This window comes from Palaemon carinicauda, chromosome 21, assembly GCF_036898095.1.
Source record: "Palaemon carinicauda isolate YSFRI2023 chromosome 21, ASM3689809v2, whole genome shotgun sequence".
Lineage (NCBI taxonomy): Eukaryota > Metazoa > Arthropoda > Malacostraca > Decapoda > Palaemonidae > Palaemon > Palaemon carinicauda.
Window position 1 is genome coordinate 11,024,869 of NC_090745.1, and position 17,500 is coordinate 11,042,368.

General features: G+C 32.3%; 1 protein-coding gene across 1 annotated transcript in view; it reads left to right on the forward strand.

Annotated features, from left to right (window-relative positions):
* LOC137615547 (tachykinin-like peptides receptor 86C) overlaps positions 1-17,500 on the forward strand; it is a 134,886-nt gene that overhangs the window by 116,141 nt on the left and 1,245 nt on the right. The window contains exons 8-12 of the mRNA XM_068345457.1: positions 9,035-9,115; positions 11,300-11,450; positions 13,504-13,700; positions 14,302-14,441; positions 16,119-16,217. Of these exons, the coding sequence (XP_068201558.1) occupies positions 9,035-9,115; positions 11,300-11,450; positions 13,504-13,700; positions 14,302-14,441; positions 16,119-16,217 (668 nt within the window). The remainder of the gene's footprint in view (positions 1-9,034; positions 9,116-11,299; positions 11,451-13,503; positions 13,701-14,301; positions 14,442-16,118; positions 16,218-17,500) is intronic.

Here is a 17,500-nt window from a genome sequence, read left to right on the forward strand (position 1 = left end):
ATATATATATATATATATATATATATATATATATATATATACTGTATATATACAGAGAGAGAGAGAGAGAGAGAGAGAGAGAGAGAGAGAGAGAGAGAGAGAGAGAGAGAGAGAGAGAGAGAGAGAGAGAGCTTTACTCGAGTATTTTTCCTTATTATTACTCAATTTTTAGTTACCAGACAAAATTATTAATTTGGAATATACGATTACAAAAACATTAATGTGATTAAAGAAAAATAATGTCTGTACCATATGACTTTTGTTTTCAGAATCGCAAAAGAATTAAGAGTAATCTGTAGATTGGCCTGTATGACTCAAATTCCAAGGATACTCAATTATTCCTCCATTTGAATTATCATTATTATCATCAATCACTCTAATCTTTGTCAAGTCTTGGCGTTACCATCAATTATGTCTTTAGTTGCAATTGATTTGAAATTCAAAGCCTCTATTCAGAACTTACTTTGAAGTCTTGCTTTCATTTGATGTAACCTGGAATTCATTCATTAACTCATTAAGCATTTCAGGTACTGATATCTTATTCATTATTCATCCGTCATTAGACTCTGGATCGTATCTCTTCGCGGACCTCATGCACTTGTGTTACTTATCTACTTGACTTTCTTTTCCAATTTTTTTATATTCTAAAGTTTTTTATAATCATTTTTCTTTTTACATTACAATTGTGTTCATAATTTTCCTTATATATTCCAAATTTGTTTTTGTTATAATCTTCATTTTTATATTCCAATTTTTTTTGGCACAATTTTCCTCTTTATATTCTAAATTTTTGTAGTAATTTTCCTTTTTATATTCCAAGTTTGTTGATATTAATTTTACTATCTATATTACAATTTTTTTTATCATAATATCCCTTTTTGTATTCTTAAATTTTCTAATAATTTCCTTTTTATGTTAATATTTTTGTCTTTATTTTCTATATATTCCACATTTTTGGTCATTATTTAATCTTTTATATTCAACATTTTTGTCATTATTTTATCTTTTTATATTCCACATTTTTTTTTTCATCATTTGTTCTTTATATGTTCCACATTTTTTGTAATTTTTCCTTTTTATATTCCACATTTTGTCATTTTTTTCTTTTAATATTCTACTTTTTGTTATTATTTTACCTTTTTTATATTTGGCATTATTTGTCATTATTTTACCTTTTTAAATTCCAAATTTTTGTCATTATTTATCCTTTTTATATCCTACGTTTTTCATTATTTTACCTTTTGAAATTCCACATATTTTTTCATTAGTTTACCCTTTTATATTCCACATTTTTTTGTCATAATTTCCTTATCTAAAATTCATCTAAAAGAGCTCATTTGTAATGCAATCCCACCGATCCACTCGTTTACGTTCAGGATTCATCTACATATAATCTCCATGTGTTAACCTTTACCGGTGACCGCCCGGGTTAACCTTTATTAGTGTTCATGGTGACTTTTTTCTAAACGACTATATTCAAAAGTAGTATTCCCCTTTTCTTTCCAAATATATAGATAGATATGCACACACAATCACGTACGCACACAGACTGATTCAACCCGTCCTCTCTCCCCTTCTATAATTACAATACGACAGTTGTGGTCTCAAGTGTACCTTTTGGGGTACACCCTCTCAACAAGGTATGACTACTCCCTCTCCACCGAGTCATTTAACGTCTATCAGTGCCGTTCAACGGCACTGTTTATATATATATATATATATATATATATATATATATATATATATATATATATATTATATATATATATATGTATTTATATATATATATATATATATATACACACACATATATGCATGTGTGTGTGTATATATATATACTGTATATATACACACACACACACACATATATATATATATATATATATATATATATATATATATATATATATATCTCGACACTTGCTCTATTATATAGGAGAGACTATTATGTTCTATTCAATCAAACACATTTCCACTTTTCTGTAGCTGTCTGGAAGAAGACCAAGCCATTAGATATGCTATTTTATCAATGATAAAAACGGAATAATGTTCTTATCAAGCAGAAATAGAAAGAAGGGCATTCTTGGGGTAAATTTGGTCGGCCTGTGTCCCTTTTCACCTGGCCATTGACCCACCACTGTTGATAAACAGTCAGGTATAAAATTTGCTGCTTACTTCAAAAGGATTTTGTATTCCTTTTTGACTTAGCCAAGACCTATTTCGGGTCTCTTGTTGGTACTGCTATTAAAATCGAAGTACTGTCCATCACTACCACTAATATATATATATATATATATATATATATATATATATATATATATATATATATATATATATATATACACATATACATATTTATATAGATAGATACATACACACACACACATATATATAAATATATAAAATGTGTGTATATATATGCATATATATATATATATATATATATATATATATATATATATATATATATATATTTATATATATATATGCATATGTGTGTATGTGTGTATTATATATACATAAGTATATTTATTATGAAACCATTTTGTCTGCGTTTTTCTTTTCCAAGCCAGTAAAATATTAGTAGTATTTTTCGGTATTACATAAATATTCTGTTAACTTCCTAAAACATTTCAAGTAATTAATACGTGTAACTTCTTGTCCCAAAATCTTCAATGTAAAATGATTATATCCGTTTTATTTTTCTTGGTAGTGCCGCTAATCAATTTCTTTCGTCAACTTCTCGCTCGAGTGTTTTTTTCCCAAACTTCATAATTTAATCATGGAATGAAAGTCTTTCTCCGAAGGTTTAGTAATCACTTTGATGGAATTTTATCTTCTCATTCTTCCCTTGTAATGCTGAGTAATATTTCCTACCTTGCGCTGTTTCTTCATTATCTTCCTTCCCATCGTTATCCCTACATTAAGGGGTCGGTTGCCTGATGCGCCCTCTCCAAGGCCTTCTAACGAAGGCATTCTCTTCCACTGAATCTCTTCGCTCAATATCATCCTTCATTTTGTCTCAACATCTAATTCTCTGCCTCCCTCTCGATCTTGAACCTCCTAATGTAAATTCTGTATACAAGACACCGTTATCCCTACATTAAGGGGTCGGTTGCCTGATGCACCATCTCCAATGCCTTCTATCAAAGGCATTCTTTACCACTAAAGCTCTTCGCTCTGTATCATCTTTCATCCTGTCTCGCCATGTAATTCTCTATTTTTATCTCGATCCTCTTCCTATAACAGGTTTCTCCCCAACACTCCTCACTCCCTCCCCACCATCCATCCTCAACACGGGCCCACTCCATCTCAGACGTGACAGCCACCTTTGTAATCTTTACTATGATTGCCATCTTCTTATTTCATCATTTCCCAACTTTGGAGAATTTGTGTCATTAAGGCTCAAGCCTTATTGTCCATCGTGAACAAAGCCCTATTTAAAGCAAAATTAAGACTTTACCTCTTAACTTATCCTGCACAAGTTTACTGCTGTCAACATCTCAGTGTCTCCACATCATTTGAATGTTGTCTCAAAGGATTGCTGTTTCCCTTTTTCTGTTTTTTCTATTATTTGTCCATGACCTTCACGAGTTTACCCGTTCGCCCATTAATGTTTTCAGACCATAATAGCCTTCACCTTTTCATTCTTGTTCCGAGAAGAGCAGTCTCATTTCATGTGGGTATTATTCTTTGGTTCTGGTTTTGTTTAATGAGAACATAATCCATTCTTTCTTTGGCATTGAATAGATACAACTCATATTGGTAAATCTTCTTCAAGTGAGCCATATCTTTAGTTAGATATTCTTGAATAGAATCATTTATTGCACAGTTTTAAGGAAAAAATATATAACATCCAACGTGTTTTGTATGTATATTATATAAGATGTTTACATCGGTAAAGTTTAGATGTGATGTTAGCTTTAAATGAGAAATTCCACCTAAGGTTTGTTTACTAGTATATATTTATGTGCTTTTAAAAGTTGCTCAGAGAGATGGAACAAAGGGTATTAAGTATATTACTAAAAATACTGCTCTCTCTATTATATTAGGACATATTTTAGAGAATTTACAAACTAAATTTGCTTTTAGAACAATGGAAATAATTGCTGGATGACAATAAATTGTAAATCATGTTACTGATGAGTTAACTCTGGCTACTGGAATCTATTCATGTTAGTTTGTACAGGAGTTTGAATTATAGAGAACAAGATGAAAGTAAGTTAGCCAAAGAAAAGTTCCAGTGGGGAAAGGAAGTAAGACCTTTGCAATATGTTGTGAACAAAAGTATTGTCTATAGGAGCAAATGTTACGCAATAAGGGATTGTAAAATGATTGCATTAAAAATCCTGTAAAAATCCTGGAATAAATGTTGCCAGGCATTTACCGTTTTAAAAACGGATATAATGAAGTAAAGGAGTGTAATTACAGTCACCAACCCGTAATTGATATTAACAAAGTAGGGTAAAAATTGCGGTCGCCTGTATTTTACTGAAATATGGCTGAGAACAGTTGATTTTCACGGAGAATATCCGATTAATATTTCGTTTCTTAACAGTGTATGTTTAGAAATGTAGGAGGCCATAGAAAATGTAGAAACTGTTAAGATGATCTGTTGGTATAGACATCTGGAATATAAAAGATTAGTATTTTGATGTATAGATAAATATTTATTTTGAGTTTGAGTAAGATAAAGGATGAAAGGTAATTCTAATTTTAAAGTTTCCCATCAAAAGTAAGCCGAGAGTGGTGGTATTTATGAGACGAGATAACTTAGGAAAGAGAGATATTATTTTCTCAGTTTTTGTGGTCATTCAACGTTTTCTTTATGAGCATCCTGTGTTTGTGGATTGACTGTATGATGAAGAAATACTCTCCCAAAGGATTCCGGTTTTTATTCTTTAGTACAACGTAACATGAGACGTTTGTTTTATTTATCGTTGGTTGGCCAAGGCACCGGCCACCTGTTGAGTGAGATACCACCTCTAGAGAGTTATGGGGTTACTTTGACTGGCCAGACTGTACTACATTGGATCCTTCTCTCTGGTTACGGATAATTTTCCCTTGGCCTTCACATACACCAAATAGTCTGGTCTATTCTTTACAGGTTCTACTCTATCCTCATACATCTGAAAACACTGAGATTACCAAACAATTCTTCTTCACCCAAGGGGTTAACTACTGCACTGTAATTATTCAGTGGCCACTTTCCTCTTGGTAAGGGTAGAAGAGAGACTTTAGCTATGGTCAGCAGCTCTTCTAAATTCAAACCATTGTTCTCTAGCCTTGGGTAGTGCCATAGCCTCTGTACCATGATCTTCCACTGTCTTGGGTTAGAGTTCTCTTGTTTGAGGGTACACTCGGGCACACAATTCTATCTTATATATCTTCCTCTTGTTTTGTTAAAGTTTTTTATAGTTTATTTTGCTTTTCCTAGTTTCCTATCCTCACTGGGCTATTTTCCCTGTTGAAACCCTTGGGCTTATAGCATCATGCTTTTCCAACTAGGGTTATAGCTTAACAAGTAATAATAATGATAATGATAATAATGATAATAATAATAACAATAATAATAATATACATATATATTTGTATATATAAATATATATACATATTTGTATATATATATTTATGTGTTTATATATATATATATATATATATATATATATATATATATATATATATATATATATATATATATGCATATACACACACTCAGTTACCAGGGGAAAATAGAATGTCTCCACATGTTTATCTACCCATCTTCAGGGTAAAAATGGAACACACTAAGTAACATTGGTAAAAAGTTAAAGAAAAAAAAAGAAGTAACAGCACCCGATGGTTACTTGTGAAAACCGATAAAAAAAATGAACCATAACCCAGGATCCTCTTGAGTTAAATAGATCATAAACTGGAACCATGTAAGCTACCTAACGCAAAGTACTTGGAGGAGGGTAACTATATACAGTATCTCTCTCTCTCTCTCTCTCTCTCTCTCTCTCTCTCTCTCTCTCTCTCTCTCTCTCTCTCTCTCTCTCTCTCTCTCTCTATATATATATATATATATATATATATATATATATATATATAGATAGATAGATATATATACTCTATATATATATATATATATATATATATATATATATATGTGTGTGTGTGTGTGTATAAATGTATATATATATATGTATGTATGTATATATATATATATACATATATCATATATATATATATATATATGTATATATATATATATATATATATATATATATATATATATATATATATATATATATATATATATATGTGTATATGTAGATATACATATATCCCTTTCTGAGTGGCGAAACCTCAACGTGGTGATAGGATTTGCGTATTTCTATGATCAGGAAAGCTGTACTAGTCAGGGATCAGACACAAATATCCCACCATCACCAATCTGCACTGGCCAGTGTGGGAAAACTGTCCAAACCCCAGACATGAATTGACATGTCTGAGGCCTTTGTCTTGCAGTGGCCTAGGAACGAAGGCTTTTATTGTTGTTGTCATATATATATATATATATATATATATATATATATATATATATTTGTTTGTGTGTGCGTGTTTGTACAGTATATGTGTGTGTATTATAGATTAGATATGTAGATAGTAAGAGAATGTCCTACTTTATAAGATCTATTTTTGCTGTTTGCTGGAGAAACAATGAGAATTTTATTATTCATACTAACCATGTGTGGTTTGAGCACTTCTTTCATCACTAGAAGTAAATGGATTTTATCGTCTCATTAAAGGCAATTACTTCTGAGCGACCTAATTAAGCGATGCTGCAGGAAAAGATCAGTTGAAGACATTCCTTTGTTATGCAGTCGGTCTTGGGGCGAATGGGATTCTTGAGTCTCGATAGTGAAATATTAATTGCGTTGTAGCGTATTATTATTATTATTATTATTAAAAGTTGACAACCAATAAAATCAGACTTTATTTTAGGATAATCATATCAAGAGTTTTAATTAGATGGAAAAGGATATCCTAATAATCCCCTTTTCTGACAAGGGAGAATTGAAACTGAGCTAATGCCTTCAAATAATCAGTTCTCTCAATCTGCAATGCGGATTCCGGTTTGGGCTTATTTATAATTAACATAATTAAATAAGCGTCAACGATATTCAGGTTGTACTGGAAGGAAGGAAAACAGTAGTAAATTCGATCAATTGTCCTTGATAACTATAGACATAGACTTTTATAATATTCTTCTGAAATATGTTTGAAAATTATATAGTCATATACAACACATGCAGCCGTTTTTAGTCTACTGCAGGACATAGGTCTCAGACATATCCTTATTCATGTCTGTAGTTTGGCAAGTTTCCATCACAACGCTGGCCAGTGCTGATTGGTAATGGTGGGAGGCTTATGTCTAGTTGCTCATAGGAAAACAAGCTAGTATGGATGGCCGGGACTAGTACATCTTAGGTGATCATGGCGATACACAAACCATTCACCACTTTAAGGTATTCTGTGGGAGCGCTCAGTTAGGTGATAACTGAGAAGCGAGGTGAATGCAACTAAACTTTACTAGACAGACATCGAGTTTATATACAGCGACTTGGGAGCAAGAGCGTCACAAAAAAATCAAACAACATTAGACATTAAAGTTACTATCAATCGTATGAAGGTTGGTTTATGAACAGTGCACGGAAGAACAAGGGATAAGATATCAAAACCATCACTGCGTATAAACGTGTATGAAACAAGCAAATTACAGTTCTGAAAGTTTTCTCTCTGAATTCGAACTTGACTTTGGTAATATTGTAATTCGATTACCCACTGCCATCTGAACAACTGTGGTCAAGTTTAAAAGGCTGATTCTACCACAGGGATTTCAACGTAGTAAAAAAAAAAAAAAAAAAAAAAAATTCATAAAGTTAAAATAAATGATAACTTAACAATAAGTATCAATCCTTACGTCAAATCAAGTTATGAGAAATTTTGGGATAGAAGAGCTTAGTGTAGAGGAAAAGTGGGAAGAGAATTTGGTCTCATTTAGGAGAAGAAAGAAGATCAGAGGAAGGGCCAGACAGAGGCTTCGCAAATACTGGCTTGCTGGGAATTATTATTATTATTATTATTATTATTATTATTGTTGTTGTTGTTGTTATAATTGTTTTTGTTGTTGTTTTTATTATTACTAGCTAAGCCAAACCCCCAGTTGGAAAAGCAGGAGGCTATAAGATTGGAAGCCTCTAAAAGTTAAAAAAATTCCATATTGAACGATTGCTGATTAAATTTATTCTTTAAGATTCTGTCAATTGGTAACCAATTGAATTTTCTGTTTTATTTTGGTATAAAAACAATTTTCTCTTTTCTTCAGGTATAATAATATTTTTCTATTTTCTTTATACTTAAAAACAATATTCTCTTTTCTAAAGGTATAAAAAAAATTCTTTTTTCTTCAGGTATAAAAACAATTTTCTGTTTTCTTCATGCAGGTATAGAAACAATATTCTTTATTCTTCAGGATTATAAACATATTTTTCTTTAATTCAGATATAAAACAATTTTATGTTTTCATCAATAATAAAAGCAATTTCCTCATATCTTCAGGTATAAAAAGAATTTTCTGTTTTATTCAGGTATATAAAACAATTGTCTCTTTTCTTCAAGTGTCAAAAAAACAATGTTCTGTTTTCGTCAGGCATAAAAGCAATTTCCTCTTTTATTCAGGTATAAATTGTTTCTTTTTTTATTTTTTGGTTTTCTTCATGTATAAAAAAACAATATTCTCTTTTCTTTAGGTATAAAACCAATTTTCCCTTCTCCAGGTATAAAAAAAAATAAAATCTATTTTCTTCAGGTATCAAAAAAAAATTTCTCATTTCTTCAGGTATCAAAAACAAATTTCTAATTTCTTCAGGTATCAAAAACAAATTTCTAATTTCTTCCGGCATCAAAAACAATTTTCTCATTTCTTCAGGTATAAAAAACAATTTTTTCTTTTCTTCAGATATAAAAAATAATGTTCTCTTTTCCTCAGGTATAAAAACAACGAAGTACGCAGAGGCTGCATACTTCGTTGGCCCGATGGACAAACGAGTATATCAAAGCACGAACACATGTGAGTATTTCCTAAAGTTTCTTTTAAGATAGAGAAAGAACACATTAAATCTAAACACAATCGCCTCAGCTACATTCATACATTCATTACTGTCTCGTGGGTGGTCCCTCGTTCAATTAATTCTGGATCAGCTGTTCATGGAAAAGCGAGGAGCAAATGAGTCAAAGAAAAGCAGTCATAGATGTACCCTATAGATAGATGTTATAATATTTTCAATCACTACCCATACCTATTTGAATATGATAACATGCTGTACTTGTATTTAGTATTTAATTATCTGATACATCATTAGCAAATGATAACCTGTTATGTGAATCAATACTATATATATATATATATCTATATATATATATATATATATATATATATATATATATGTATATATATATATATATATATATATATATAGATATAATGTGTGTGTGTGTACACAGACACACCATTTCGCTATGGTTTCTCCATTTTTTAATAGTTCCTTTATCCTCGATGTTTCTTGGAAATGTTAATTAATGCAGTTATATTGACAATTATTTTGTATTTGTCAACAATCACCAAGACTATTTGATGATATGCACGTGATTGCTAATTTGTTTATGACAGCCCAGAATAAAATCTGACATTTCCATGTTACCTCATCATAATAAAAAAGAATTCTCCCAACCTGTTTAGAGTCCTGAGAATGACTGGCGCATTGCGGGAAAAGCTTGCAATGACGTTTGCAACGAGTCTCTTGCAATGACTTGCAATGAGTGTCCTGGTTGATATCCATTTAAATTTCCTCCGAGGATGAGTACTATCAATCATTAAGTCTTATGTTGCGGGCATGCGGTGAAATTAGATTGCCTTTGGGTATGAGTGCTATCAATCATTAAGCGTTATGTGGTTGGCAGCCAGTAAATACAGCGGAGCATGTACAGTTGGACACAGGAATCCCCGGCACACCCCAATGCGGAGAAGTGCACCCTGTCACGTCATTACTTCGCGGCGAGTAACAACCATACAGATTGCATAGAGAGAGAGAGAGAGAGAGAGAGAGAGAGAGAGAGAGAGAGAGAGAGAGAGATGGCTGAGTTTGTGGGCGGGGCTAAATAGAAATTTGCCGCACAATAAGTATGTGGCTGGGTTCACTTTTTCAGAACGAGGTGTACTAGGAATTTCTGTGTCCAGCTGTACTTCTGAAATACATTTTAATGTATATTTATGTTCTATTTATTAAATAATTAGAGTTAGAATATACTCTTGAAGGAAGAATGGGAATAATCTTCAGAGAAAATAGAATATCTTGAAGAGAGAAGTTTCTGAATATCTTTCAGAAATGAGAAATTAACTTATGAATAATAAATAGCTAAAAAGAAATTCTTTTCACTAATATAGTAATATAACTGACACCTCTCTGTTTTAGGAAAATCACAAAAAAGGGAAATTATTATCTTCGTTTTTATATTTATTATGAGGGTGAAACAAGTGAAGTTTTATCATGGCTAAACCTATTCTTCGTCAGAAGTCAGTAAATATTTGATCTGTTTTCGTACTCTGTCCATAAAAGTTGTTGAGAATATTAGAGAAGATTAAACATATGAAATATTTAGCACTATTCATAATTAAAATGTTATCCGAGTTTTTTCACTCTTAACCAAATATTCAAGTTTTATTTGCCGTTTTATATTCTAATTTATAAGTAATTTTGCGTTAATTAATATTTTTCAGTTTCATTTGTATCAGTATTTAATATAACATCAAATTCATTTTGCTTTAGTTACAGTATTGATGTTTATATATCATACCTTTATACATATGTGAAATGTATTTCAACTTTATTTTTTCTCAATTACACGGTTTTCTCCTTGTATAAACAAAATTAATAAACCTCCGAATATCATCTTAATAATTACTGCAATATTTTATCTAAACTGCTCACGTATAAAATCGTTTCAAGTTCTCAATTAAATGTTTTTTTTTTCTCTTTGCATAAACAAGATTTGTAAACCAAATATCTTCTTGATAATCACTAATATTTTATCTAAAATGCTCACAGTATCAATTTGTAATAAGTTCTCAATTGCACGTTTCATCTCCTTGTATAAACAGGACTTCTAAACCGAAATTTTTCTTCATGGCTGTATTATTTTATGTAAACTGTTCAGGTATCTGTAATAATTCCCGGAGTGGCTGTTGTTGTTGCAGTTACAACATAGTTTTCTTCATCACGACCTACCTGTTGCCGATGCTGGTGAAGGTGGCGTGTTACTTCCTGATTGGGCGAGAACTCTGGGGAAGCAAAACCATCGGAGAAATGTCCGAGAGACAGATTAACAGCATCCGGTCCAAACGCCGTGTGAGTAACACTTACCCTCTTTTGCCGTTTTCTCTTTTAGCACATTGCCAATAAGTAACATGTACTCTCTCTCTCTCTCTCTCTCTCTCTCTCTCTCTCTCTCTCTCACATACAGAAAATCAGGCATCTGATGTTGACTTGTGCTATGTAAAGTCATGAGAAAAGTTACATGAATCTGTTATTGTTTTTTTATTTGAAATTCATTCGAAATGTCTAATGTATTCACTTCACCAAGGTTCTTGGTATTATTCTAGAAGCTTAATATTAAGTAAAATTCCAGCATCAGTTTTGCAACATTGACCCTGGATGTACAGTTGGTCACAGGAATTCCTGGCACACCTCTCTCTAAGGAAGTGCCCCCTGTCACACCCTTAGGCTCTCCTCACACGAGCGGATATTTGCCGCGCGGATTAGAAATCAATGAGGAGTAATGAGGCCGTTCACACACTGCCCAGATAGTAAACCATTGCTGCTCGGAAATTCTAACGAGCGGCTGTGATTTACTAGCTGTGTGAACTACAAATCCACGCAGTCTCACTGTAGAGACTTATCGAAACTACGAGGCCGTTCGGATAAAATCTTCATAATGAGCGGAATTATTTCCGCACGGATAAAAAAAAAAATCCGCTCGTTTGAAGCCGCACATTAAGGGTGTGAAAGGGAGCACTTCCACAGAGTGAGGTGTGCCAGGAATTATTGTTTCCAACTGTACCACATATCCAGTTGCTTGGCAATATGACCAATATACAGATTATCTCAGAAGACCATTTATTTATCCATTGGATCTGTGAAATTAATTTCTTGTAGCGAGAGAGACTATCTAAAACTGCTGGAGGACCATTTTTCAATGCTAAATGCAATTGGACCCTCAGATAAACTCTGCTGGTTAGTTTAACCACATTAATATCCTTGGATTATGAAATGTATATAAGAAATACGAGGAGAATTAAGGTTTTTAATTTTTCATGGAGACTAAAATAATGTTGAATCAAGATTTAAGAAAATATATGGTCTCAGGTGGGATTTTTAATTAAGGATGAAATAATTCTGCATTGAAGTTTTTTAAAATACATTATTTTCAGTTTCATTAACAAACTTCATCTTGGAGGAAGTAAGGCTTGCGAAATCATGGGCCATTGTAATATTTTTATCACAGAAACTGGCTCAGCAAGAAAAAGCCATTATCTTATCAGTGAGACTTAGATTAAAGTTTTTTGAACGTTATCAGTTTGGAATTTTCTATAAAGTAAAAGACTATTATGTAATGTTCTTTGATGTTCAGGTTGAAGAAAAAAATTTGTTTTACCTTTTTAATCTGATCCTGAGACGGAAGTAATGGTATTCATTTTTTTCGTTTTTGTTTCTAGGAAATGCTTAGTAAATAAAGTCTTTTTAATTGAATTGTGAATTAGGCCTTTGCTGTTAGTGTTTTTAAAAGGGAAATTTTTGGAAATTTAAGAAGTGGTCAGTTATATATATATATATATATATATATATATATATATATATATAAACATTTGTGGTTTGGTTAGAGTCCCTGCAGATATGGTTTCGTCTATGAAGCTTAGGTTCGAATCTTTGCCCAGCCAGAAACTGTTATCATAAATGAATTTCCAGTGGATATATATTCCCAAAGGTAGAATTCGATAATAAATACTATTGTGGCTGGTATTGACACATACACACAGACACACACACACACATACATATATATATATATATATATATATATATATATATATATATGTATATATATATATGTGTGTGTATATATATATATATATATATATATATATGTGTGTGTGTATATACAGTATATATATATATATATATATACTATATATATATATATATATATATATATCGTGTATATATTCATATGTCTGTGTGCTTTTATTCACAACTGTAATATTTCGTGCTTTTTGTAGACATCGGGATTTGTGTGTGTGTGTGTGTTTGTTTACATGTCCCTAAACCTTTACATATCCACGAAAATCGCCTGGCGACCATCCACCGACTCCATCAAATTAAAATTACCATTTGTTTCGCTCAGATTGTGAAGATGTTCATCGTGATCGTAGCAGCCTTTGGGTTGTGCTGGCTGCCCCAACAGGCCTTTTTCCTTTATAGGTTTCACAATGCGCAGATTTTGGACACGGCTCACATACAGCATATCTACCTCGCCTTCTATTGGCTAGCCATGGCCAATGCCATGGTCAATCCAGTTATTTATTACTGGATGAATGCCAGGTGAGTTCTATTACCTTATCCAGTTGTATGTTATTGGATGAATGCCAGGTGAGTTCTATTACCTTATCCAGTTGTATGTTATTGGATGAATGCCAGGTGAGTCCTATTAACTTATCCAGTTGTTTATATTGGATGAATGCCAGGTGAGTGTTAATTTTAGGTACCTAATTGTTTACATATCGCACTCGTTCATCTGATAAGATGTTAAGATATTCATAGTATTCATTATCAGTCAGACTTCTGATTTTAAACCACAAACCAATATCCATATGTCATTTTCAACCTCGGGAAAGTTGTTCAAAAAATGAAGAAAATTATATTTGAGTTCATGCTTGATATGACCTTACTATTGTCATATCGTATCAAGTTTCATAGCATTTATTTATATTATTCTTTTATCTATTCATTCATACTTTATTTATTGTTTAATACCTATTAGTAAGTATTAACTTCGGGAAAGAATGCTTTTCATAAAATGAACAAAATTTGAATTCGTGCTTGATATGACCTAACTATTGTCATATTATATCAAGTTTCATATCACCAAATTATATAATTCATCTATTCTATTCATTCATGTTTTATTCATTATTCATTACAGATTTAGATCGTACTTTCGGGAGTTAGTTCTCCATTGTGTTTGTCTGCGCTGGCCCAGACGAAACTTGAGCTACGAAGGGTCTCCGGAAATGGAGCGGAGACACCCTCCCAGAGACGAGCACTCTTCAAGATCCAGATCAGGTAGCCTTCTTCTTCGTGGAATCCGGGAGAGGTTTCTTGTCCATAAATTCCACAGTGAGCAAATTGGTTCTGTTTCATGGGAGCTACATGAAGCAAATTGCTCCTTTTTCATAGAATCTACAAGAATCAAATTACTCATTGGTCAAAGACTTCACAATAAGGAAATTGTCTCCTTGTACATGGAATCCACACAAAGTAAAGTAGATTTTGTTTGTGGAATCCACAGAAAGTAAATTAAATGTTGTTCTTGGAATCCACAAAAATTAAATCAAATTTTGTTAGTGGAATCCAGAAGAAGCAAATTAGGTTTTTTTTGTGGAATCTACAAGAGGCAATTTAAAGTTTGTTTGTGCAATCCACAAGAAGCAAATCAAAATTTATTTATGGAATCCACAAGAAGCTTATTTAATTTTTGTTTGTGTAATCCAAAAAAGCTAGTTGTTTCTGGTTCATGGAATCCACAATATGCAAATTGCATCTTGCTTATGGAATTTGCTAAATGCAAATTGCGTCTTGTTCGAGTTCATAATTAGAAAACTGTATTTTTCATAGAATCCACGACAAGGATATGAATTCTTGTTCATGGAATCCATAATAAGCTAACATATTTCTTGAAACAAGTTATAACTAGCCCATGGAATACACAAGCAAATTTTCTCTTGCTATACTAATGCAGAAGCAAAATATATCGTATTCATGGACTTCACAAGAATCAAATCATCTCCTGGTCATGGAATACAACAAAATGCAAATTCTTCCTTATTCATGGAATCGCAAAAACCAACGGTGTTTATCAATACTCTATTTCAAGGTTTCATTCGTAAATGCTTAGCTTTATATTCCACGATTACTCTTTTGAATATAATGAAAAAGTCTCACTTTATAAGTTCATGATCATCAACGTTCTAAGATATAAATATTCAAGTTTCTTTCCAGAGTTTGTTTGATTTTATGAAGTAATCAATATACATCCTTCAAGTATATTAAGACGATATTCAACACGTTTTCGAGGCATTTGTTTTAATATTCAAAGTTTCAAAATTAAAAAACAAGTTTCGTTCATGTTAAGCTGTACTGGATAACGCTATTCGTTTTCCTAAAGGAGGCGCTTGTTTTATGGGAAGCCTCGTGAAATTCTGTGTAAAACAGAAGATTTTATGCAGTCTCTGGAATTATTGGTCTCAGGAGCAACGTTTACGTTTAATTGCGTCATAAATTAGAACAATATTCAAGTCTCATTATACATTTAAGATTCATTTTTACTTATAATGACATGCCATAGATCGTGGATGACTACAGTACCGTGAAAGTAAAGATAAGAACCTAACTTAGCCTTTAATGGTTCTGCCCAAATGAATAATTACGGCCTAACTACCTTTTAACACTTTTCTCATATAGATAAAAGTTATTTGTTAACAAAGATCCCGTGATTTTTTAATAATTTCATAGAGTTTTTAATGTAAAGTAATAAACAGTATGATTAATATAATTGAACTGTATTGTCAGTCATTTTTGTAGTAAGAAGCATCAGATTCTTTAGCGTGAACTTTATGCTTACAGTAAAGAACGTCTTTGTCTTGAAAAACAACGTAAAAGAGAATGATAAAGATTCCACTTAAAATTTGCCGTGCCGCATTCCTTGTGCTTACCTGCACCTTCATTTATCTTTCATGGCAGACACTCGGCAAGGCCTAAATGGCACCATGAGAACGACCCCCAATTCCAACAACCACCTCCTCGTGTATTCGTCGAGAGAGAGACTCAACACAAGGAACGGTGAGTTTCCAAAAATAAAAAAAAAAATTCTTGAAAAAGTTTTGTGTTCGTATTTTTGTGGTTGTTCGTATGACGGCAATGCGACTGTTCATTAACTTCAGAGTCGTAATGACGCTTTTTGGAGCTCAGCTGTTATTCCTGCCTTGCAGTTCATGGTTGGGAGTCTGTGTTTGTGAAAATTTTAGTATTTAGTAAAAGAAAAGTCGATTAATTTAGCGAGGTATTTCGTTAATCAATCTTTTCATTCTTATGAAGCCACACAATCATATTTATATGTAAGTTCGAGAAATGTTTTGTATGAGTGTTTGACATATTGCTCATGAGCCTTCTGTATAGATGTTTGCTGAGAGTTCATGAGCAATATATCAGATATCTCAACAGACCCAACCATTTACTACTTTCGAGCATACACTCTTTTACTTCCTTAATGTCAATCTAGGAAAATCTAATATATCTAAACTCTCCTATCATCTCTCGTAGTACATTTGAATTATGCACCCTTTTTAATAAGCTACTGTTGTTCCTTCTTTCCACATGACTGAACTACCTCAGAATACTGTGATCTATTCTTCCATCTGTGCGAACGTTTTTACCTCTCTTGCAAAACTGCACATTTTTCAACTTTTGCGATCTCAATAGCTTAAACCAGTCTTTGCTTCTATACAGGAGAACTGGTTTGATCATTTCTTCATACATTCCCACTCTGCTTGCAAAGAAAATTCAAGTCTTCTACCATTTTTTTTTTTTTACAAACATCTTGTTACTTAAATTTACACACCTATTCGGTGATCCAGTTACTCTCTCATTGTATAGGTCTACTCCGAGATACTTAAACGAATCAACTATTTCATTTCTTCCTGGTTTCCATTTACCCTTATTTCTTGTCCTTACTCATATTTACACTCAACATCCTCTTACATATATATTCAAACGATTTTACCAACCATTGCAGGTTTTCTCTACTGTCCATAGCCAATGCAGTAATATCTACAAACATCCTTTCTCTGACCTCTTCCATCAGTTTATCCATAAATATATCGAACAGTCATAGAAACATGACTCAGCCTTGACTTAGACTTCTTTTCACACCAGATAAGTCACTTTCCTGCTTATCTACTCAAGCACATGCTTTACTTCCATCTCAAAAGTTTTGAAGCCTCTCAACATTCTATCAGCTATTGCCTGCATACTGTAAACCTGCACATTACCTCTCAATCATTTCCATCATAATATTTCCTGGGTCCAGGTTTTTATCTATACTTTCAAACTTCTCCCACAACTGT